At 40.4% G+C, this 24,429-nt stretch overlaps 1 protein-coding gene and 1 long non-coding RNA gene across 5 annotated transcripts; one reads left to right on the top strand and one right to left on the bottom strand.

Moving 5' to 3' along the window:
* Positions 1-248: 248 nt before the first annotated feature.
* On the bottom strand, positions 249-7,173 carry LOC125753794 (uncharacterized). Its single transcript, XR_007406362.1, has 2 exons — positions 4,595-7,173; positions 249-1,765 (listed from the first exon to the last, which is right to left on the bottom strand). It is a non-coding gene; the product is annotated as an uncharacterized LOC125753794 (long non-coding RNA).
* On the top strand, positions 6,306-23,420 carry HIGD1C (HIG1 hypoxia inducible domain family member 1C). 4 transcript variants are annotated; one of them, XM_035707164.1, is made up of 4 exons: positions 6,306-6,394; positions 7,098-7,228; positions 12,891-13,025; positions 23,289-23,420. In XM_035707164.1, exons 2-4 carry the CDS (start codon positions 7,135-7,137, stop codon positions 23,351-23,353), a joined length of 294 nt encoding a protein of 97 aa, XP_035563057.1. In that variant the 5' UTR covers positions 6,306-6,394; positions 7,098-7,134; the 3' UTR covers positions 23,354-23,420. The 4 variants fall into 4 exon arrangements, 2 of the variants coding, with proteins under 2 accessions (XP_035563057.1, XP_025333415.2); XM_025477630.2 differs by lacking the exon at positions 6,306-6,394 and having other exon boundaries at positions 7,064-7,228; XR_007406361.1 differs by lacking the exons at positions 6,306-6,394; positions 7,098-7,228; positions 12,891-13,025 and adding an exon at positions 14,155-14,326.
* Positions 23,421-24,429: the final 1,009 nt, after the last annotated feature.

Below are 24,429 nucleotides of genomic sequence, written 5' to 3'. Positions count from 1 at the left end.
CCTCAGTTTCATTTATAAGGGCCCTTGTGATTACACTGGCTCCACTCAGTCCAGAATAACCTCCCATCTCAAGATTAGCTGGATAGCAACCTTAATTCCATCTGCAATCTTAATTTCCCTTTGCCATGTAACAAAACACATTGAACAGGTTGTGGGGATTAGGAGGTGGACATCTCTGGGCGTGGGGAAGAGAAACATTACGCTGCCTACCATCCCAGCTAGACAGGACAAGAAAGAAAAGGCAAATATGCAAATGATAGCTGGAACTTTAATGAGGTACCAGATTGGACTAACATAGAGCCAAGGTAAGAACAGTGTGGAATGGAAAAATATTTGTGGGAAGAATTGAATGAGGGCTACAAAGGGACAAAATGCTGTCTGTACATTCTAGGTTTCTTTTTTTTTTTCTTTCTAGGTTTCTAAAAGAGAATTACTCTGCATTTTATAGGACAGTTTATGTTCGTCCCTGACAAATCTCCCCGTGCTAAAATGATCATTTCTATTTCTGGAGCCTTCCCGTATCAATCCCTTAATTTAGAATCCTTTGATAAGTCCAAAGATATCTTTCAACCTTCCCCCAAATCTTCAGGAACTTTAAAATGAGGAAACCTAATAATTTTTAATATGCAGGAACAGTCCTAAGAATATGAAAATATGTTTGATTTCACTCACAATATACAAAATGCTAAAACTACTGTGAGATACCATTTCTCACATATCAGATTTGCAAAGGCTTTAAAAATGTGATAACACAATTCATTTGGGCAGGCCATGGAGAGACAGACACTTCCATATATTACTGATGGGAATGCAAACTTGTAGAACTCCTGTGAAATTTGGCAATATCTAACAAAAGTATACCCGCATTTATCTTTTGGCTCAACAATCTAGAAATTCACCTCTAGAAATTCATCCTGAAGACATACTTCCGACAATGTGAAAATACAGATGCACAAGATAATTCACTGTAGCACTGTTTGTAATGTTCTCAAGCTAGGTGCTCATACATATGAAGGCTTGAATAAACTGTGGCACTTTTGCACAATGGAGCACTACACACCTGTAAAGCAGGATGACAAAGAGCTCTATGAAGTGATAAGTTGTGATTTCAAGGATATATTATTAAAAAAAAAACTATGTTAATTTTTTTAAATTTTTATTTATTTATGATAGTCACACAGAGAGAGAGAGAGGCAGAGACACAGGCAGAGGGAGAAGCAGGCTCCATGCACCGGGAGCCCGACGTGGGATTCGATTCTGGGTCTCCAGGATCACGCTCTGGGCCAAAGGCAAGTGCCAAACCGCTGCGCCACCCAGGGATCCCAAAAAGCTATGTTAAGGTAAAACTATCTCTAGTGTGGTGCCCTCTCCTTAAAAAAGAAGGGCAAATAAGAAAGTACATATGTATATGTTTATTTCTGCAAAAAGAAACTTCAGAAGAGTAAGCCAGACACTAGTGAGATTGGTTATCTATGGGGAGTGGGTGGTAAGAGATAGAAATAAAGGAGGAGAGAGAAGTGATATATTTTTAAATATATCTTTTGTATAATTGTGATTTTTGGAAGCATGTTAATGTCTTACATAAAATATGCAAAAGAATGTCTTATGTAACTCAGGGGCACCTGGGTGGCTCAGTCGGCTAAGCCTCTGTCTTTGTCTCGGGTCATGCTGCCAGGGTCCTGGAATCGAGCCCCATACTGGAGTTCCTCCTCGGCGGGGAGCCTGCTTCTTCCTCTCCCTCTGCTTATGCTCTCTGGCTGTCTATCTGTCAAATAAATATTTTTTTTAAAGATTGTTTTATGTAAAATAAAATGAAAAATGATGGGAATCCTAAAATGGAAAAATAAAAACACCTAATTATATTCCAACTGAAGACTAACCACACTGATGCGGGGTTAGAGAGCAGATATCAACCCAAGTAGCTTTGTTCCCAAATAACTTTTTTTAAAAAAAAAATAACAACTCTAGAGCACTGGGTGTTATACTATATGTTGGCAAATTGAACTCCAATAAAAAAATAAATCAATAAATAAAAATAAAACGAGTATCTTATGTGCAAAAAAAATAACAACTGTTAACTTTATTAACAATACAATTCACATCTCATAAAATTTATCGAACGTATACAATTAAGTGGTTTTTATTATATTTAGAGTTGTGCAATTATCATCACAATCTATTTAAAATTTTTCTTTCATTACTCCCTGAAAAGACTCTGTAACCATGAACAGTCACTCCCTATTTCCCCCCAACTGTCTCACAGCCCTAGGCAACCACTAATCTATTTTCTATCTCTATAGATTGCCTATTCTGGGCACTTTCATATAAATGGAATCACACAATATATGGCCTTTTGTGACAAGCTTCTTTCAATTAGTATGTTTCAAGGTTCATCTATGGTATAGCACATATCAGTATTTCATTTCTTTTATGGCCAAATAATATTCCATTGTGTGGCTATATTACCTTTTATTTCTCCACTCACCAAATGATGGATGAATGGTTGTTTCCATTTATTGGTTATTGAGAATATGCTATGGACATCTGCACACACATTTTTGTGTAGAAATATGTTTTCATTTCAGTGATTTTTTAAAAATATTTTTAGGGATCCCTGGGTGGTGCAGCAGTTTAGCACCTGCCTTTGGCTCAGAGTGCGATCATGGAGACCCGGGATCGAATCCCACGTCGGGCTCCCGGTGCACGGAGCCTGCTTCTCCCTCTGCCTATGTCTCTGCCTCTCTCTCTCTCTGTGTGACTATCGTAAATAAATAAAAATTAAAAAAATAATAATAATAAAAAGATTTTTATTTATTTGAGACAGAGAAAGAGAGAGAAGCACAACTGTGTGTGGAGGGGCAGAGGGAGAGGGATAGCCCCCCCAACTGAGCAGAGACCCCGATATGGGGCTGGATCCCAGAACCCTGAGATCATGATCTGAGCTGAAGGCAGACTCTTAACCAACTGAGCCGCTCAGGTGCCCCTCCAAGTGATTTCTGAAGACAATATTTTGACTATTTTCCTTCTGACAACAAAGAATTATGAAAAATATATGTAATAGGCTTGTTTTTCACAGAAAAGGTCAGAAACTCTGAAATAAACTTCTGTGTACTCTAGAATTAAGTAAATATCCTGAAGCAAGCAGGAACCAGGTATCTCGGAGAGAAAGTAATCATAAATATGAAAAGAAGACTAGAATGAACCCTGTGGAGTTAGGTTGAACTTGGAGATGTTACTATCAACTCATGATTTTTTTAAAAATGATTTTATTTATTTATTCATGAGAGAGAGAGAGAGAGAGGCAGAGACACAGGCAGAGGGAGAAGCAGGCTCCATGCAGGGAAGCCCAACATGGGACTCGATCCTGGGTCTCCAGGATCATGCTCTGGGCCGAAGGCGGCGCTAAACCACTGAGCCCCCCAGGCTGCCCTCAACTCATGATTTTAATGTAGACAGATACATAGGAATAGAAACACACATAGATATAAATCCTAGTTCTGTCTGCTGAGAGGGCCTAGAAGTAATGATACTCCAGTAACAATGAACACCTCTAATGCCCAGAACTTAGTTTCTAAATATCATTCTCTACTAAAATGAATCCAGACTTCTCAAAGAAATGGCTGATTTCAAGGCTGGGGCAGAAAAAGCACAAGTTTAGCCTGGAACATCTTGTTATGCCAGAATATAAAGAATGTTTGAAGAATGATGGGGTCATATCAATAGGACATAGAAGCCAACTTGAAGGGGCTCCCACTAGCCAAATCTGGGACAATGTGACCATCAAAATAAATAATGATAGTGATGGATTATAAGCCACTGAATAAAATAGAAATTCATGAGTCCAAATTGATATAAATAAATGAATAATTAAATAGAAAAGAAATAAAATACATAGGGGAGGCACCTGGGTGGAACAGTCAGTTGAGCATTCAACTTTTGATTTCAGCTCAAGTCATGACCTCAGGGTCATGGGAATCAAGCCCCGTGTTAGGCTCAGTGAGGAGTCTGCTTGGGATTCTCTCTCCCTCTGCTCCTCCCCCTCTCCCATTCACACACTCTTGGGCTCTCTCTCTCTCAAATAAATAAATAAATAAATAAATAAATAAACAAACAAATAAATCTTTTTTTAAAGTTTAAAAAATAAAATAAATAGGAAAGCAAAGCAATTCCTTATATTACAATGCCAACTGAAAAACCTAAAAAGAATGATGGATTTAGAAAATTGCCACCTGGCAAACATAATATTAATTGATTCAGGCAAAGATCATCAATGGATGCTGAAATTAATAGGTAAAAGTCTGATAAATAACAGTATATTTGTTTACTATTAAAGTATCTCCTCATAAAATACTTATTCAGTATAAAGGGAGAAAAATAGTAACTTTGCAGTGGAGAAATTGGAAGGCAATTGTAGTACGCCAGAGTCCACTCACAACCAACTCAGGAGCGGCACATCTCTTCCCAATTTTGTGCTCAGTGATGACATAACAGTAGCTTGAAATTGGCCATTATGGAATATTTATACCATGGAAAGTGGCAAATATTACATATCAGGGCTTTCTCTCCGTTGGATAATCCATTGTTAGATACTTACCCAAATGAGAGTGGATCGAAGTTACTACCACCAGACAAGCTAACTTCCGTGCCTCTGACACTGCACACCAGGGACACAGCATCACTTCTGCGGTATTATGCCAAAAATGTATAACCTCACCCGATGATGGGAAAGTATCAAACAACGAAATTGAGAGACATCCTAAAAAATAACTGGCCTGCATTTGCAAAATATCAGAATCATGAGACAAAAGAAGAATGTGCTGATTCACTTTATAGGTCAACTTGATTCAGCTCGGGGATGCCTAGATAGCTGCTAAAACATTATCCCTGGGCGTGTTTGTGAGGCTGTTTCCTAAGAGATTAGCATTTGAATTGGTAGCCTGAATAAAGATCGCCCTCACCAGTGCAGCTGAACAGCTTTAAAAATACATATATATTTTTAAAGAATTTTAGACTAGGAAAAAAATTTGTCATTAAGATCATCATTGGGACCTTGACTGGTGAAATATGAATAAATCTTTTGATTATAATATTATGGCAATACTAACATTCTGATTTTTTAAAAAAATATTTTATTGGGCAGCCCGGGTGGCTCAGTGGTTTGGCGCCACCTTCAGCCCAGGCCCTGATCCTGGAGATCCGGGATCGGGTCCTGCATCGGGCTCCCTGCAGGGGAGCCTGCTGCTCCCTGGGCCTGTGTCTCTGCCTGTCTCTCTGGGCCGCTCATGAATAAATAAAATAAACGAATAAATAAAATATTTATTTATTCATGAGCGACCCAGAGAATGAGAGAGAGGGGCCGAGACACAGGCCGAGGGAGCAGCAGGCTCCCTGCGGGGAGCCCAGTGCAGGACTCGATCCTGGCACCCTGGAATCATCCCCGAACCGAAGGCAGCCGCTCAACCTCTGAGCCACCCAGGCGTCCCTAATATTCTGATTCTGACCTTTGTACTATGGCTACGTAAAAGAATGCCCCAAACGCCTGCAAAAGTTTTTTTTTTTGCAAAAGTTTTTAGGGGTTAGGGCGCATCAATATGCAACTTGTTCTCAGTAGGTTCTCAGGAAGAAGGGGAGAAACTTTTCTTGAGGGGAAAAAAGAAGATAAAGCAAATGTGCCTAAACTCTTAACAGAAGGGAATCTGGGTGTCGGACGTGCAATTCTTTGTGGTATCCTGGGCACTTCTCTGTAAATTTGAAGTGATCTTAAAAAATTGAAGCTGTAAGGACAAAGCCAGGAAGGCCTAGGTGTCCTGTGGCCGCAGGCGGCGGGCCCCCAGGCCGGAGCTCCAACAAGCAGCGTCCACCGCGGGAGCCGGAGCCTCGCAGCTCCACGCTCCGGGCCCACGCGGGCCCCTTCCACACCCGGCCTCGGCCCGGCCTCAGAGCCCGGCAGGGCGCTGACAGCTCGCCAGGTGAGGGCTCGCCTCCAGGTGCCCCGGCGACCCGGCCCCGTGCTGGGACCGTGGCCCGCTTTCTTCCTGACTGGGGGCCCCGAATCAGGGAGTGGGGCTCGCAGCTGCAGAGGGAAGCTGGGAGCTCCCCAAGGCAGAATTCAATAAAAGCAGCTTCTTCAAAGCCTTCACGTTTCCTTCGTGGAAAACCCAGTGTTCGTGGTCCAGGTGCGTTACCGTGAGCTTCCAAGCAGGGGACGTGGAAACCTTGGCCAGGACCAGCTGGCCACGCCTGCCGGGATGGGGGGGTCCCTGGGCTTTCCCATCGTCAATCAGTGGGCAACTGCACATAGACGTGTGCTGGCCTTACAGAGCCTCTTCTGATCCACAGCTTCCTGCTCCAGGAACACCAGGGGACAGACGGCAGGTGGCGGGGTCCGCCCAAGGTATGGTGCTTCCGCCACTTACCATGTCACGTCTTCTGCTGAAAGCTCATTCATAGGATGAAGCCCTCATACTTGAATTTTTAGGTGAAAATGGTGGGTTGCACAGCTAGCGGGCTGAGGTGCTTGCTAAACCGTGGTGATTGGGATTATAGCTGCTCTTGCGAGTTTCCTCATTCCTGTGTAGACAGGGAAGATTTTTCCCATTGTCTAGCATAGCACCTGTACGTGATCGGGGCTTGGTAAATATCTGAAGGACTTTATATAATGCCTGACACATTCTGAAGAACTGCAGTGAGCATTCTTCCATCACCTGTAAATTGGGAGGTAATTTTGCCCATGTTGGCACTGCCATCATCCTGTAAAATATATTTTGTAAAAGTATTCTTGCTTTGTGGAGGAAGTTCTGAGGTTCCCAATAATCTCAAATGCTGAGCAGTGAAAGGAGACTGAATAACCCACTTAGGATCTGTCTTTACTCTGTATTCATGGAATCTGATTATCCTCTCCTCTTCACTTTTACCTCTTACCCCAAACAAAATGGAAGGATTCCATAATGAAAAGGGTGAAGGAAACATGACTGTTCAACTGAGCAGACAGGCAGATCAAGCAAACTGAAGACAGATGAACACATAATCAACAACATATTAGGAGAGGAAATGGATTTTTTTTTTTTTTTGGTAAATGGATTTTTAATGATTTCCAGCAACCACGTTTATCCCCTCCTGTTACTGAAGAGAAAAATGTCTTCAGATAACCAGTGGTCAGCAGACGAGGAAGAAGGCCAACTCTCCCGACTGATCAGGAAATCTAGAGACTCTCCCTTTGTCCCCGTGGGTAAGTGCAGGCCTTGACTGGATGCTGGAGAACTGACGGTAATAACAACGCCTTACCCGGTATCTTTGAGGAACGAATTGTTTTAGGTCATCGATTTTTTTCAGGTAATTGAAGCCAATCCCCCTCCAGGTGAGTGAAACTTTCAGCACAATTTCTAGTATACGGCAAATCCCCAGTAAATGTTAGCTATTATTATTATCATGAAGCTTCAAATCTTATTTATTTAACCCCTCTCCATTAGAGGTCTATCTCAAATTACTAATTCCGAGCCACTCTAACCGGAGTAGATTGGATGAACTTTAATGCTTCTGTGTTGACTCCAGATCAGCAGCAGCAGCTTATTATCTTGAAAGTCTGTTAGTGATCGCGATGGATACGTCTCTCTGTCCTCTAACTCCAATCTTTAAGTTCTTGTGTCTGATGTTTACAGATTTTTCTGTCCCTTCCATTGAGGTTGAGTACAATAAAAAACTTCTGCTCCTAGTATTTTGTGGCACCAGAAGCTAGATACAAAGTTTAAAGGAATTGTGAGTCACTTCAGAGCAAAGAAGCTCTGAATGAAAGCGAGGGCTACCGACCTCTCTGCACATCTCAGATCATGCACTTTGTGATGTTCATGTTCAATGGCCCTTTTTGCTGGTTCCCTGATGTGTTCCACATGTTGAGGTTGATGGTTAAGCAAACTCTAGATTAAAGAAATGTAATTATAATTAGACCTGGAGTCAGCCTCTTTATCCTTTCCCAGCATAGTCTTACTAGGTTTACATTTAGTACAAACACTATGTATGTGGACGTTAAAAAAACAAACAAACACAGAATCTAAGCATCAATATCATTTTTAAAATCTAAGCTTTTGGGATTCCTGGGTGGTGCAGTGGTTTGGCGCCTGCCTTTGGCCCAGGGCGTGATCCTGGAGACCCAAGATCGAATCCCACGTCAGGCTCCCCGTGCATGGAGCCTGCTTCTCCCTCTGCCTGTGTCTCTGCCTCTCTCTCTCTCCTTGTGTGTCTATCATAAATAAATAAAAATTAAAAAAAAAATCTAAGCTTTTGGCAGCCCGGGTGGCTCAGCGGTTTAGCATCACCTTCAGCCCAGGGCATGATCCTGGAGACCTGGGATCGAGTCCCATGTCACGCTCTCAGCCTGCTTCTCCTTCTGCCTGTGTCTCTCTCTCTCTTGCTCTGTGTCTCTCATGAATAAATAAATAATAAATAAAATCTTTAAAAATAAATAAAATCTAAGCTTTCTCTTTCTTCTTTTGGATGCTAAAGCTGATCTAAGCATTATTACATACTGCAGCCTTGACTCTTTACTGGTGTTCATTTGGTCTGGAAATTACTAAAATAACTTATTTAAATGAGACTTACATTATGTAATAGTTAAACTTACATAAGTGATTAATACCTTAAAACCTTCTGGAGAGGGATGCCTGGGTGGCTCAGCAGTTGAGCATCTGCTTTTGGCTCAGGGCGTGATCCCAAAGTCAAGGGATCGAGTCCCACATCGGGCTCCCTGCATGGAGCCTGCTTCTCCCTCTGCCTATGTCTCTGCCTCTCTCTCTGTATCTCTTGTGAATAAATAAATAAAATCTTTTTTATTTATAAAAATACAAAACAAAACCTTCTGGATAGTATGTCATTAGGTTTCCACTGTCCCTGCAAATCTAACAACTTCATAAGTGTCATTATTTGCATATTAAAAAGAATCAAAATTTTGCTTTACAGTGATATGCTGATTATTTTACTTTTATTTGATTAAAATTTGATAATAGCACCCATAAGAAATAGAAGCAAATAATGTTATGGTGATTAATTCATCTTTCTTAGCATTTTTAACTAGAAAAACAACTCAAAACTTGGTGCCACTTGAACAGATCACTATCATAAACAGAGATTAATCACTCTGCCTATCATAAATTAAATTATTTTTCCAGAGACATTTAGGGTGATTAAAGTAGAAAGATAAAAGTGTTTTTAGCCAAATTCAATTACATACAAACCACAGAGACACTATATGGAAAACAGTAGAGGTTCTGACTTTAATCTCCAAAGGAAACAGAATCAATTTAACTAAGAACAGAGCCTTGATTTGATAAGGGGAAAGAATCAAGTTTTTGCTAGAAAAATAAACAATAAAATTTGAATAAATATTGTTGAATAGTTTAGCTATTGTTATTCTAGTAATATCTACTTTGTCTTTCCTGCTATACGAGAGTGCCCTGTGCAGAGAATTTACAGAACATTTTTATTTATCTTAAACAACTTCCATCATTATAATCTATTTATATTGTTTAAAACTGTCATATGATCACTGTTAAGGTCTGTGCATACACTGTATACATATTGAAATTCTGTGTTGATGACTTGTTTTTGCTGCTTCCACTTAACATTTTCATATGTACATTTCTGTGTACTTCCATAATTTTTTCGATAGCTATTTTTTCCTCTGTTTCGGCCATTTCAGTTTGTTGTTGTTCAGTTTTTGTTGTTCTTGTTCAGTTTTTCTTCATACTTACTGTAGCCATAAACATCTTTGTGTCAACCCCTCAATGTTTCTTTTATTTTCTTGGAATATGAATTTCCAAGGCAGGAAGCACATTCAGTTTAATACCACTTATTGTATATTTCCAGGATTCTTAAGATTTGGCTAAACTTACAGAGCTTTCAGCATCGTACCTGTTTGTCAATGTGCCTACCATTGTTTTATTATTGTTTTTTGCTATTCTTGTCATTTTAATTTTTATTTCATGTGCTAATCAGACTATAAAATGTACATGTAAATGCAATTACTCTCTTACTTCCATCTATTAAATGGACTCAAAAAGAATAAATATATCCTCACCCACCCATAAAAACACACATGTGCCAACATAACTAATCAAAACTTGTTATCCTACGTAAATATCAATCACATATCTATATATTACAACAAACATATGGAAACTTAAATTAAAAACATAACTGCTGGGACACCTGGGTGGCTCAGCGGTTGAGCATCTGCTTTTGGCTCAGGGCGTGATCCCGGATTCCTGGGATGGAGTCCCACATCGGGCTCTCTGCATGGAGCCTACTTCTCCTCCCTCTGCCTGTGTTTCTGCCTCTCTTCCTGTGTCTCTCATGAATAAAGAAATAAAATCTTTAAAAGAAACAAACAAACAAAAAAACTGTAGCACCATTCACAATCACTCCAAAGAAAATTGAATGCTTAGATACATGTTTAACATGTATATAATCTGTATGCTCATTACAAAATGTTAATGAAAGAAATCAGAAAGGAGGGGCAGCCCCTGTGGCGCAGCGGTTTAGCGCCGCCTGCAGCCTGAGGTGTAATCCTGGAGACCCAGGATGGAGTCCCACGTCAGGCTCCCTGCATGGAGCCTGCTTCTCCCTCTGCCTGTGTCTCTGCCTCTCTCTCTCTCTCTCTCTCTCTCTCTCTGTCTCTATGATAAATAAATAAAATCTTAAAAAAAAAAAGAAATCAGAAAGGACCTAAATAAATATAAAGACTACATGTAGTATAAATATACTAAATATACAGTAAAGAAGATTACACATATAAATATAAAGAATATATGTCAGTTCTCCCCAAATTGATCTGTAAGTTTCATGTAATTCCTATCAAAATCCCAGCAAGGTTTTTCATAGATAAGACAAGCTTATTCTTATTCTAAAATTTACATCTGAAGGCAGAAGTCCTAGAATGAGGACTCCTGGGTGGCTCAGTGGGCCTTGGGCTCAGGTCATGATCCCAGGGTCCGGGATCCAGTCCCACATCAGGCTCCTGCAAAGAGCTGTTTCTCCCTCTGCCTGTGTCTCTGCCTCTCTCTCTCTGTGTCTCATGAATAAATAAATAAATCTTAAAAAAAAAAGAAGTCCTAGAATGGCTAAAACAATCTTAAAAAATAAAAAAAAAAAAGGATAAAGTGGGAGAAATCACTGTACCTGATATTGAGGTGTACTATATGGCTATAGTAACGAAGACAGTGTAGTGCTGCTGGAGGGATAAACAGATCAACAAGATAGAAGAGAGAACCCCCAAAATAGACCCATGCTTTTATTATGCAAATTTTTCTCTACTTTTTTTTTAAGATTTTATTTATTCCTGAGACACACACACACACACACACACACACACACACACACACACACAGAAAGGCAGAGACACAGGCAGAAAGAGAAACAGGTTCCATGCAGGGAGCCTGACGTGGGACTCGATCCCTGGTCTCCAGGATCATACCCTGGGCCAAAGGCAGGCTCTAAACCGCTGAGCCACCCAGGGAATCCCAATTTTCTCTACTCTTATGTCAAAATATGGCATTTTGTCTTTGTCATTTTCTTGTCTACTTTACCTTCATTTATTTATTTATTTAAAAAATATTTTATTTTTTTTTTTTATTTTATTTATGATAGTCACAGAGAGAGAGAGAGGCAGAGACACAGGCAGAGGGAGAAGCAGGCTCCATGCACCGGGAGCCCGACGTGGGACTCGATCCCAGGTCTCCAGGATCGCGCCCCGGGCCAAAGGCAGGCGCCAAACCACTGCGCCACCCAGGGATCCCTAAAAAATATTTTATTTATTAATTCATGAGAGACACACACAGAGAGGCAGAGACACAGGCAGAGGGAGAAGGAGGCTCCTCCACGCAGGGAGCCGGATGTGGGACTTGATCCCGGGACCCCAGGATCACGCCCTGGGCCCAAGGCAGTTGCTCAACCACTGAGCCACCTAGGCGTCCCTACTTTACCTTCTTTTAGATGTTATGAATATGCTATTCTGTTTTCTTCTAGTTTTTGATATTTTTGTTTTGTTTTTACACTTAATTCAGAATTTTTTGTAGGGTCTGATGTGAGATACAAATCCAAGTTCTCCATACCAGAAAATTGTACCAATGGTATATATTAAATCACTATTCCTTTATTTGTTATTTGGTTATTTGATTTGTCAGAAATTAAGTTCTCACAGTTTTTTTTAATTTTATTATTTTTTTCTCACAGAGTTTTAAATCTCTTTCTAGAATGTTTCCTATTCAGTTGATCAGTTTACTATATTTAGGGCCAATTATGTAGGATTTTGGTTGTCACGGCAGTATATTCACTATTCCATAGGGAATACAGAAATACTTGTGTGTGCTTCTGGAGTTTTCTAGAGTCACAGTTCTTTGTGGAGTCACATACTTCTTGTGCAAATATTCACACCTTTTTATCTCATTAAAATTTAAATCTCATTTTTATAGATCAAAATTTTTATCTCTTTACTAGATTTACTCCTGATTTGATAACAAGTAGAGAGGAGTAAAACCAAACATTTGAAAGCAATAGGTGCTGGGATGTTTGGTTGGTTTGCTCACTGGCTTAGTGACTTGCCCCCAAATAAAAACCTTTCACGATGCACAATATGAAATCATGCCCCAGGAACATTAGAAATTACATGATTCAGGATTTTCTGGGAAGAGTCAAAACTGAAAATATTGAATCCATAAGTGTTAAGGGTCTATTTAAAAACCTGGTGGATCAAATTCAGCATGGTTCTTCTTAAAGTATTCTTTGGTATCTTGCCTGCTTATGTTCCAAGTACTGATCCAAGTACAGTCCTCTTTTCAGCTCTCTAAATCTTGGGGACTCTAGTCTACTATTTACATAACCTCTACTTTTTTAATTCACAGGAATAGCAGGCTTTCTGACTGTGGTGTCTTATGGTCTTTACAAGTTAAAGTACAGAAAAGATCAGAAAATGTCCATCCATCTTATTCACATGAGAGTTGCTGCCCAAGGATTTGTTGTAGGAGCTGTGACTCTAGGTAACCTACTTAATTTGTGTCTTATGTTCAGCTGTCTTTGAGAATTTTTAATTTATTTTATTCAATCATATGAGAAAATGAGTATTGGGTCAAGATCAAGTTCTCATCACAAGAAAAAATTCTGGAACTATGCACGGTTACAGTTGTTAACTGATTTACTGTGGTGATCCTTACAATATATGCAAATAATGAATCATTACTGGAGCCCTGAAACTCATATAATGTTGTAGATCAATTATACCTAAAAATATTTTTAAAAGGTAGAGAATTTGATTTAGAAAAGGTAGAGACCTAGGTTATGGGTTCTGTCATCTTGTACAGTGAAAGGAGCAGTGAATAGTTTGTACCTTACATAACCCAACGAAAGTACTGGTTCTAGATTCCAGCCTTTATTGCTCACCTAAGTGCAGCATAGTTCCCAGCCTACTTGAACAGCAGATATAATTATTAGTGTAGCTTAACTGGGAAGAATACATTTTTAGAGTCCACAAGTCTCAACAACTGTTCTCCTTTTATTCCCAGTCTGAGCAATAGGCAAACCTTTTTAAATTAGTCTATAAATTAAGCAATACTTAACACAGTCGAATCCAAAGAGCAGGTATAAAATTATCTGGTTAATTCTGGTTATAACAATGGCTAAATCAACAGCTAAATCAGATAGTTCTAACCAGAAGTCCATTTCGGGACCTAAATTATCTAACTTCCTTGTTGTCTACAATAATGAGAACAAGTCACAGTGTTCTTAGGTCTCCTTCATGCTGTGCAAAGTAGAGTCGGCCTAAGAGTAGGTCTAGGATTATAGACTGATGGGTGTGAGGCTTGCCTATAGGGAGTTACATGGTAATTATCTTATAACCATGAGCTGTGCTATGCAGGTGTTGAAAATACAAGGAACTCCACTACAAACTGAAAGTGCTCATTTTCATCTATTTTAGCAAACATCTATTGAGCACTTGCTATGTGCCAGGCACTGTACCAGTCTAGAGATACAGAGATAAGACTCAGTCCCTACACTCAAATTGTTTAGTCTCCTTAGGGAGATCAACCAAGAACAAAAGACAGTATAAAGTCACAGATACTATGACAGAGATAGCACAGGTTGCTATGGAAGCACAAGAACAAAGGGGGGGGGCGCATTTAATTAGTGCTGAGAGTCCAGGGGAAGCTTCCCTAAGGATGTAAACTATATGAGCCAAGCAGATGCAGGAATTAGCTAGGCAGAGGAGATCAGGATTCTAGACAGAGGAAAAAACAAAGGCCCAGAAGCATGGCACATTAGTGGAACTCCATGTAGCTTCGTGGTAAGTGAATCAATCAAGCAGAGCTACTACTAGTAATATATCATAAGAGATTTATTATAGGCATTATGTAATTGTGGAATTATGTAACTGTGAGGCCATTGCGTATATATCAGTACCTGGGGCCTGAAGTGAGCAGGGCAAGCACTGAGAATGAACAAGGATATGTAAACTGAGGGAAACAGAAAAATTCAGAACCTGCAAGGGTGACGTGGAACACACAGAATGGACTGTTTGGAACCCTTGTGGATTTCTCACCATCTCTAAGCCTCTAAATTTGAGGGTGGGAGTGACAGAGGGGAAAAATGATGCCCTTCATCTTGTAACTAAACATGAATCTGGCCAAGGAGTCAGAAAAGGTGAAGGAGGAAATTCAGCAGAAGCCACAGTAGCTGTATTCCGAGTTGTTGCCACATGCCAACAAAGTGGACCAGCAGATAAGCAAAAATATCCTGCAATACTGCCTTCCAAACACAAATGAATTTGGCTGCTGCTTCACTTCTACCTTCTAAATCTTATGCAAAATGTCCCATCTGTAATAACTCAGGGAATAAAAGGAAAGGAATTCTGGAAAATATACAGTTTGACACAATACAAATTCACCATTGTCTACCCCTTGTCACCTTGGCATCTATACACACCTCTTTTAATACACTTAACTTTGAAATAAGACAATGGCAAAACCAGCAATCCAATGTATAACCAAAAACATGCTAATTCTCTCCCAAAAGAGGATACAAAGTCCCTTTATCTATCTTTGAGTGGTGCTGATTTGTCTTTGAGCAGAGTCACATTCCCCTTAGATATCCTGTAAGCTAAATCCTGAAATATAAGGACAACTATTATTAACAGTTCTTACATTCGATGGTAGGTAAATGGAAGTGGCAAACAGGAGAAAAAATGGTTAATGTATACACAAATGTATTCAAATCAAAATAAGGAAGGAATATTTATAGCTACCAAACTTTGTTTCTACAACTGGCCGGATGGTCATGGCTGGTGTTATAACCATGTTCTTCCACTAGCCATTTCATACTCCGCTTGCCTTCAGCAAGCACCTTGGCTATTCATGGTTATTTGACTGGCATGGTGACCCATACCTTCATTCCTAAATGGCCTAGTCATTAGCCATCCTGCTCGTACCGGGTATAGTTTTCCAGTGTCTTTAATCACAGGACATGGGAGTACTAAAAAAATGCCCCCAGAAGATATGCATTCCAGACACTTACCTCCTTCCTCTACTTTTGTATAGTATAGTAGAAACCTAATTTCCACTTAATAGGTCAGATCGATGCAATGGACTAACTTGATATCCTGTGGATTGGAGAGATGATCAAGGTCCTTGCAGACTAGATTATGGCATCGACTAGAGACTTTAGGCAGCCCTGAGACTGAATAGTGAAAGTATACTCTTGGCCCAACCATGTGAAAGCAAACTGCTTCTGACTGTCTTTATTAAAAGGTATACAGATGGGGCTCTGGGTGGCTCAGTGGTTGAGCATCTGCCTTTGGCTTAGGTCGTGATCATGGAGTCCTGGGATCAAGTCCCATGTCGAGCTCCCTGCATGGAGCCTGCTTCTCCCTCTGCCTTTCTCTGTTTCTCATGAATAAGTAAATAAAAACTTTTAAAAAAGGCATACAGAAAAAAACAATCAACTAGATTAATAGCTGCAAACCAAACAGCAAATACATTTGTACGGATATGCTCTAGCAAAGAAAGCATACCTGGACAGCAGCTCCAATCAGAGTGATGACCTGATTATTTAATAGAAATTCATTATCATTCTCCAAGTTCCATCTGTCTTCTGGCCAAAGAGGCAAATTGAATGGGTATCTTGTAGGAATCACCACCCAAGCATCTTTAAAGTCCTTGATGATGGCACTGTTCTCTACAATCCAACTGGTAATGCAGTAATGCTTTGGTTTTTACTCTTTGGTAGATAGAGGCAAGTAGAATGGCTTACGGTTAGCTTTCCTGACCATAATAGCCCTTACACCATGGGTCAGGGAACCGATGTGAGGATTCTGACAGTTGCTGAGTTTGTCCATTCCAATTACACATTCCAGAACTGGGGAAATAACTCAGGGACCCACCAGGAGAATGGACCCAAAGCAAAACTCTACTGACCACCTGACCTCCATAAACTCCTAGCTTGACTGCTAAACCACTCTAATTCTCCAGGCATTAGTATCAATTCAGAACCAATATTTAATAATAATCTCCTACAAATGGCGATTATTTTCCCTTCCTTGTGCACAGGCACCTTGGTGAACGGCCACAGATCTCACTAGGGAAGGTGAAATGGAGTACTTACAGTACTTACATACTTACTTAAGTATGTACAGTACTTACATTTTTGGCTGTGCCACAGGGTCTTAAGGAGATGTGATCTTTGCTTTATTCAAGGGACTCTGGGTCTGTGAAGCGACTCAAATCTGGGAATTCGTCAGGGGGCCATGGCTGTCTACTGTGATGATTCAAGTGAAACTTCCACTCATCAAACCTAGAGTTTTCCTGCTTATCTGCTGCCCACTACTTTCAACTCTAGGGACACCATAATCAATTAGCCAATGCCAAAGACCTTTGTGGCTTAGACTATGCTGATTACTGTTTAGTCTTTGCTGCCCATTACAGTAATCATACGTTGTCTTTGTCAACTAAATGATGACACTTGACCCCTGCCACTCAGGATCCCATCATCTCCACTGAATTCAGAGAGCCTGGTAATTCCCACTGTCAATTCTGTCTTACAGAAGGTAGTCACCACAGAACTCTCTAAGGATATCAGGGGCTCCCTTCACAAATGTTATTTCTCATAGCCTCAGGGAAAGAAATAGATATATTTATATTTAGGAGATGAGTGAGCAGGATAAACCCACTTTAACATCCCAATCTCCCAAGCCTTTGGATACCTTCCTAAATGGGAAAGTTTTTCAATCTCAGTACTACTGACATTTTGGACTGCTTATTCTTTGTTGTGGAGGGCTGTCTTGTGCATTGCAGGATGTTTAGCAGCATCCCTGGCATCTACCCAGTAGATGCAAATAGCACCCACCCACCTCCAGTGTGACAACCAAAAATGCCTCCGGACATTGCCAGATTTCCCTGGGGAAACTGCCCCTGTAAAGAAGAATGACTGCCAGTACAGAATCACTGCTGTACCCTGGAAGTATACCAAGAAAGCTCTGGCATTTCAACTTCATTTAGTGGAGATTACCTCTCAGTCCAAGTTTGAGTCATTCTCAGGAAGGAGTGGAAAGCAGTCTCAGTCAGATACAGGAATTCAGGACCCCGTTTCACTGAAACCTGCCCATATGTTCCCATCCTAATTTTTAGGATCCCACTCTTTCCAAAGCAATGCCTTAACTTTGTGAGGTTGGGAATTTTATTATTGTTGTGATTAATCACTAACAGGATTAGTTTCTGTGTATGTTTTCCAAAAATATCAGCCTCACAGCTATGGGAGCTGAGTTCCTTTCTGGAAAGTCATAAAGTTTTCAGGTCCCTCACAGGACCTGGATTAAGGAGTTAGAAGCCCTGAACTTTGTTTTGGAGCTTCATTTTGTTCATTTTGTTTTCCAAAGTTCTCCAGTACACTTAGAAGAAACCAACCTAATTATACTCCTTATTTCCATTAAATGTTCTGTAAGAGTAAATACCTCATCACCCAAAGCCTGTTTTTCTTTCTTTCTTTCTTTTTTCTTTCTTTCCTTTTCTTTCCTTTTCTTTCCTTTTCTTTTTTCTTTTCTTTTCTTTTTCTTTTCTTCTTTTCTTTCTTTCTTTCTTTCTTTCTTTCTTTCTTTCTTTCTTTCTTTCTTTCTTTCTTCTCTCTCTCTCTCTCTCTTTCTTTTAAGATTTTATTTATTTATTAGAGAGAGAGGCAAAGACACAGGCAGAGGGAGAAGCAGGCTCCACACAGGGAGCCCTACGTGGGCCTTGATCCTGGGTCTCCAGGATCCCGCCCTGGACCGAAGGTGGCACTAAACCGCTGAGCCACCCGGGCTGCCCTGTTTCTTTTTTTAAATGAGGTCATTGGCATGGTCCTTTATTTTTCTAAAGATTTTATTTATTTATTCATGAGAGACACAGAGAGAGAGGCAGAAACTCTCAGAGGCAGAGGGAGAAGCAGGCTCCATGCAGAGAGCCCGATGTGGGGCCCGCGGGATCATGCCCTGAGCCAAAGGCAGACGCCCAATCACTGAGCCACCCAGGTGTCCCCCAAAGCCTGTTTTCTATAGGCACCTGATTAAGGTTACCTATAGGTGACAATCTTAAAAAAAATGTTTTACTACTGCATGCCATGGACTGTTAGCATCCTCTGTACTACTGAAAAAAAAAAAAAAAAAGGCCATTAATATCTTTAAATCCAATCAGCAGATGACACAGAACCAATTCAGAGAATCTATTCTCATGGTTATGTGACACAGAACCAATTCAGAGAATCTACTCTCATGGTTATGTTCCTCTGGAAGGTTCTGTAACCAAAATCTTTATCAGTCACGCAAAACTACTAGGAGTGATATAAAAAGGGATTTATTATAGAAATATGACCTTAATCAATTTTAAGAGCTGGGTAAACAGTCCATGTTAGACTGTTGCTTATGTTTCTAAGGCTGGAGCCTCAAGTTAGCAAGGCAGCAGTTGGGAAGGAAAAATAAACTGGGATCTTCAAGGAAGAGCCAGAACCCACAAAGAGAAACCTGAGTCAGTCTCTTACTGACTCCAACTTTGATCATGGTGTGAGCTGTAGGAGAAGCTGATACCCTCTATCATGGAGCTCATCCACTAGCGTAGGAGCCAAAGAAGCTAAGGGAGGATATGGAGAAGGAGCTGAAGGATCTGTGGGTCTGACTGCTGCCTAACAATGGCAAGGTGAGCCACCAGATAAACAACAACATGTAAGTGGTAACAGCACCTGGTACCTCACACCAAACCTTCCAAGCGTAAAAAGAATATAGCACCTGCTGCTTCACCTTCAAATCTCAAGCAAAATGTCTCTTATGAACCAAACTAACCCAGAAAGATGCAGGGATGGGAATCCTGCAAAAAAATAAAAAAATAAATAAAAAAATAAATAAAATAAAATAAAAGTTACAGCCTGGCTAAACTGGTATAAAAGCAAATCCCCAATAGATGTATATGGTTGCAAGCTGAGGCGTTACAAGATGTTGTGAGCCAGTGAAAGATTTAAAGAGGGGAGTAATGTAGTCAGAATGGCAGCTGAGAAAGGCCTGCTCAAACACAGGCAATATGAAACTGTTTAAACAGAGGGTCACACTAGGAACAAAAACTACTATCATAAAAATCAGGACAGTGATTATCTATGGAAAGGAGAGGGAGGTGTGGTCAGAGAGGGAAACCTTGGGTGCTTCTAGGATGCTTGCTCTATTCTGTGACCTACAACTCCAGGTATTCACTCTACAACTGTTTGTTATCTGGTCACTTAGACTGTGTTTACCATTTTCCGTGCATATTATATTTCACTATGAAAAAAAACGTAAAGAGGAAAAAATGATTAGAGATGATTTGTAAAGCAGGGGAGAAAACAAAGATGGAGAAGTCAATTAGATGATGAACTGGGTTTGAATTAAAGTGGTAATAGTAAAAATGGAGAGGAGATGGGTTCTAGAAACATTCAAGATTCAGCAACTAAGTGTTTGGGAAAAGGAAGGAAGGAAGGAGGAGTCAAGGATGATTGCGAGGTTTCGGTTTGGGCAATCAGGTAAAAGATGTGCCTTTCACTAATGTAAAGAATGAAGAAGGGCAGCCCCGGTGGCTCAGCGGTTCAGCGCCACCTTCAGCCCAGGGCGTGATCCTGGAGATAGGGATCAAGTCCCATGTCGGGCTCCCTGCATGGAGCCTGCTTCTCCCTTTGCCTGTGTCTCTGCCTCTGTGTGCCTCTCATGAATAAATTAAAAAAAAAAAAATGATGCCTAGGTGTCTAGGTGGCTCAGTGGTTGAGCATCTGCCTTTGGCTCAGGGCATGATCCTGGGGTCATGGGATCGAGTCCCACATTGGGCTCCTCGCAGGGAAACTGCTGCTCTCTCTGCCTGTGTCTCTGCCTCTGTGTGCCTCTCATGAATATATTAAAAAAAAAAAAAAAAGAATGAGAAAGAACAGGTTTAGTGGGAGGATAAGTACATGTTGGACAAAACAATAGCTAATAGTTAATGAGGGTTTATGATGTTCAACCGATTCTGCTTTATATATCACTATTTCATTTAATCTTTTTTTGCAGGTAAACTTTATTATTATTATATTTTTATTTCATTCCAGTATAGTTAACATATGTGTTATGTTAGTTTCAGGTATATACTACAGTGATTTAATCTTTTTTTTTTAAAAAAGATTTATTTATTTATGAGAGAGAGAGAGGGGGGAGAGAGGCAGAGACACAGGCTCCGTGCCAGGAGCCTGACGTGGGACTAGATCCCGGGACTCTAGGATCACGCCCTGGGCCAAAGGCAGGCGCTAAACCGCTGAGCCGCTGAGCCACCAAGGGATCCCTACAGAGATTTAATCTTAATAAATACCTCTTTCACACCACCTGGTATGCTGAAATACAATTCAATAGTGATGCCAACCACCTGCAGCTCACCTTAGATGCCACAGGTTTAAGGAAATCGTTCCCAGAGACTGCTGTTACTGCAGACACCAGGCACTGGGGGGTCCCCAGGCCACCTGCACTTCTGACCAACTGGCTGCAAATTCAGGGGTTCCAAAGACTTCCTCAGGTTTGATATTTCACTAGAACAACTTACAAACTCAGAAAGCTCTATACTTATGACTACAGTTTGTTTTTTAAAAAGATTTTATGTATTCATTTGATAGAGCACAAGGGGAGGGGTGTGGGGGCTGAGAGAGAGGGAGAAGCAGGCTCCCCACTGAGCAGGCAGCCTGATGTGGGGCTCAATCCCAGGCCCTGGGATCATGACCTGAGCCGAAGGATCCCTGGACCCCTGGATCATGACCTGAGCCGAAGGCAGACACTTAACTGACTGAGCCACCCATGTGGCCCCAACAATTACAGTTTTATTAGTTTTATACTCTCTCCCTATGGAACCAGGGATGCCACCCTTCCAGCACATCTATGTGTTTATAAACTGAGAAACTCTACTGAGCTTCAGCATCCAGAGTTTTTATTGTGGTTTCATTATGTAGGCATGATTGACTAAATCATTGGCCCCATGACAGAACTCAAATCTCCAGTCCTATTCCCCTCCCTGAAGGCCTAAGAACCCTTTAATCATATGGTTGGTCTTTCTGGCATAACCAGCCACATCCTGAAGTTATCTAGGAGCCCACCATGGGTCACCCCATTAACATAAATTCAGGTATAATCCAAGGGGCCCCATGAAGTAATACAGATATTTCTCCACCTGGGAAATTCCAAGCATTTTAGAAGCTCTATGCCAGGAACTCCGGACAAAAACCAGACAATGTCTTTATCAACAATACCCTATGAGGTAGGTCCTGTTACAATCCCATTTCCAGAAAAGGAAAGGAAGGCTTAGAGAGAAAAACTTACAATCTCATGGGCTATCTACTCCAGAGCCTGAACTCTTAATTTTATATTATACTGACTGAGGTGCCTGGAGTAGACATCTCCAAATTAGAGTACTCATACCCTAGGAGTTAGGGTTAGGGTTAGGGTTAGGGTGTGGGTATGTGGGAAGAAAATATTTTTATCTTAAACACAAAAAAGCTTTACTCCTATATAGACTGGCCACAGTACGCTTATATTGTTTATAAATAAATGAACACTCTGAGGGGCATGCTCCACTTATTTATGCACAATTCAAAAGTTTGGAGGCCACCTATCTGTGCGTGTGGAAACTTCACATCTAGTATAATGAACATATGGGTCTCACATTCAGAAGAGAGATCTAAGTGCTTATCAGTGAAGCAACAGATATGAATGAAGTGAGAAAAGAGCTGAGTTCAGAACTCCAGCGAATACCAACATTTATGAGGTAGGCAAGAGATAAGAATTATCTTGGGTCTAAGAAGCACAGGGAAATGAGTTTTACAGTTCTCTCTGCATCTGAAAATGTTATTTCCATAGATACCACAATGCTTCAAGGAAACATGTTTTTGCCTTGGATTTGATACATCTGTGACCATTGTAACTACTATTGGGTTAGAAATAACCTGTGCAGACAGCTGCCTCACTTGGCTAAGGTGTGCAGATAAGAACAACTAATTTATGGATCATTTATTCTCTTTGCACTCTTTGAAGACACTAACAAGCGGGCGTCAGAAAAAAAAAAGGCAGAAGGAAAGGAAGTAAAGGATTTGGTTTAGACAGCCTACTAGAGAGCTGATGTCTTGATAACTGATAGGGCCACGGGTGGGAGGTGAGCAGATTCCTTAGCTGGCTTTGAGTATGAACTTTGGTCAACATTCCTGCAAGTAGAGGTAACCACTCTATCCCTAGGGCTATTTCCCCTGACTGCCTATCCCTACCTGCCTGGCCCTGGGCCCTGGGACCACGGCTTTGTGAAAGACCTGTAGATATCTATCTCAATGCCTTAACTCATAGCTATTTCACCCACTCGCCTGTAAACCTCCAGAAGCAAGGATTCAATCCCTTCACCTTTGTTTCCCTCGAGACACAGAGCACAAGTAGATACTAAATAGAGAGGTGTGCTGAATTGAGGCGTCTATTATTTCTATCTTCTCATCTAGTCAAATCTCCCCATTCCCTAACTTTTTTACCAATATTTTAAATTCAAATTCTAGGGTGGCATAGTTAACAGTATAAATTTGGACTTAGATTTATATCAATCTTAAAGGGCTTTTTTGGGGTTGTCTGGAGCCACTTAAATGATCCAAGCCAAAAGTTAACAAGATTTGTTTGTTTATTCTTAAATTGAGGGATAGTCTTGGAAAAATACAAGTGGAAGAAATTCAGCATTTGTTTTCCATAGATACCATACTGATCTATATCTTTTTGTTTCTAGGTGTTCTCTATTCTATGTATAAGGATTACATCAGACCTCGATTCTTCAATGCGTCCAAAAAATGAAGCTACACATAAGACAAGAAGGCTTCTAAAAACTATTATGAAGAATAAAATTTCAATATGTAGCAAATTATTCTACAGAAGTATGAGACAGGATTCTCATAGCCTTCTATAGTAAGTCTCAATTGTTACGAAAGTTGATTTCCTGGGACACCTGGGTGGCTCAGCGGTTGAACATGTGCTTTCCGCTCAGGGCATGATCCTGGAGTCTCAGGGTGGAGTCTCCTATCGGGCTTCTTGCATGGAGCCTGCTTCTCTTGTCTCTGCCTCTCTCTCTGCCTCTGTGTCTCTTGTGAATAAGTAAATAAAATCTTTAAAAAAATTAAATTAAAAAAAAAGTTGATTTCCAAATCAATAATTATAACTCAAAAATATCGTTGTCTTTCTGAACCTAGGACATGATTTTCTTTCAGAATTATTATTTTCTAGTTAGTGGCAGAAAATAATCTGTATTATGCCAAACTAATCTGAAAATTAGAAGTTAGTTATATAGTGGCTACAGAAAAATTATCTGTATCTGTATTAAATATGATACTCTATTCATCACCTAATTCTCTCCAAATAGGGCAAGGTAATTAGAGCTTTTGTAAATTCCTTTTGAGAATGGGAAACAATTGTATCAGAGGAGAATGGTCATGTTGTTATTTAAATCTGGTTTACTACTGTGCACCTCACTCTTACCTAAAAACTTGACTATGTAGTCACAAACATAAATGTTTAACATTTAAATATCCTTGTATTCACTTTTTTTTTTTTTAAGATTTTATTTATTTATTCATGAGAGACACAGAGACAGAGAGAGAGAGTCAGAGACACAGGCAGATGGAGAAGCAGGCTCCATGCAGGTAGCCTGATGTAGGACTCGATCCCAAGACTCCAGGATCATGCCCTGGGCCGAAGGCAGGCACTAAACCGCTGAGCCACCCAGGGATCCCTGTATTTACTTTTATACTCCTCAAAAGTATATCTAGGAGCACAAAGGTAAATTTCTAAAAAATCTGATAACAAAACAATATAATTTTGCAACTTAATATCTAAAGTCTGCAGGGCACGTGGATGGCTCAGCAGCTGAGCGTCTG

Source organism: Canis lupus, chromosome 27 (assembly GCF_003254725.2).
Source record: "Canis lupus dingo isolate Sandy chromosome 27, ASM325472v2, whole genome shotgun sequence".
NCBI lineage: Eukaryota > Metazoa > Chordata > Mammalia > Carnivora > Canidae > Canis > Canis lupus.
Note: the sequence above shows the minus strand (reverse complement) of the source record. Positions and strands in the feature narration are given on the sequence as shown.

Coding starts and splice junctions, on each gene's coding strand:
- HIGD1C (XM_025477630.2), top strand. CDS start 7,087: ATGATTTCCAGCAACCACGTTTATCCCCTCCTGTTACTGAAGAGAAAA. Junction 7,229..12,890: donor CTCTCCCTTTGTCCCCGTGG/GTAAGTGCAGGC, acceptor TTTAATTCACAG/GAATAGCAGGCTTTCTGACT. Junction 13,026..23,288: donor TGTAGGAGCTGTGACTCTAG/GTAACCTACTTA, acceptor TTTTGTTTCTAG/GTGTTCTCTATTCTATGTAT.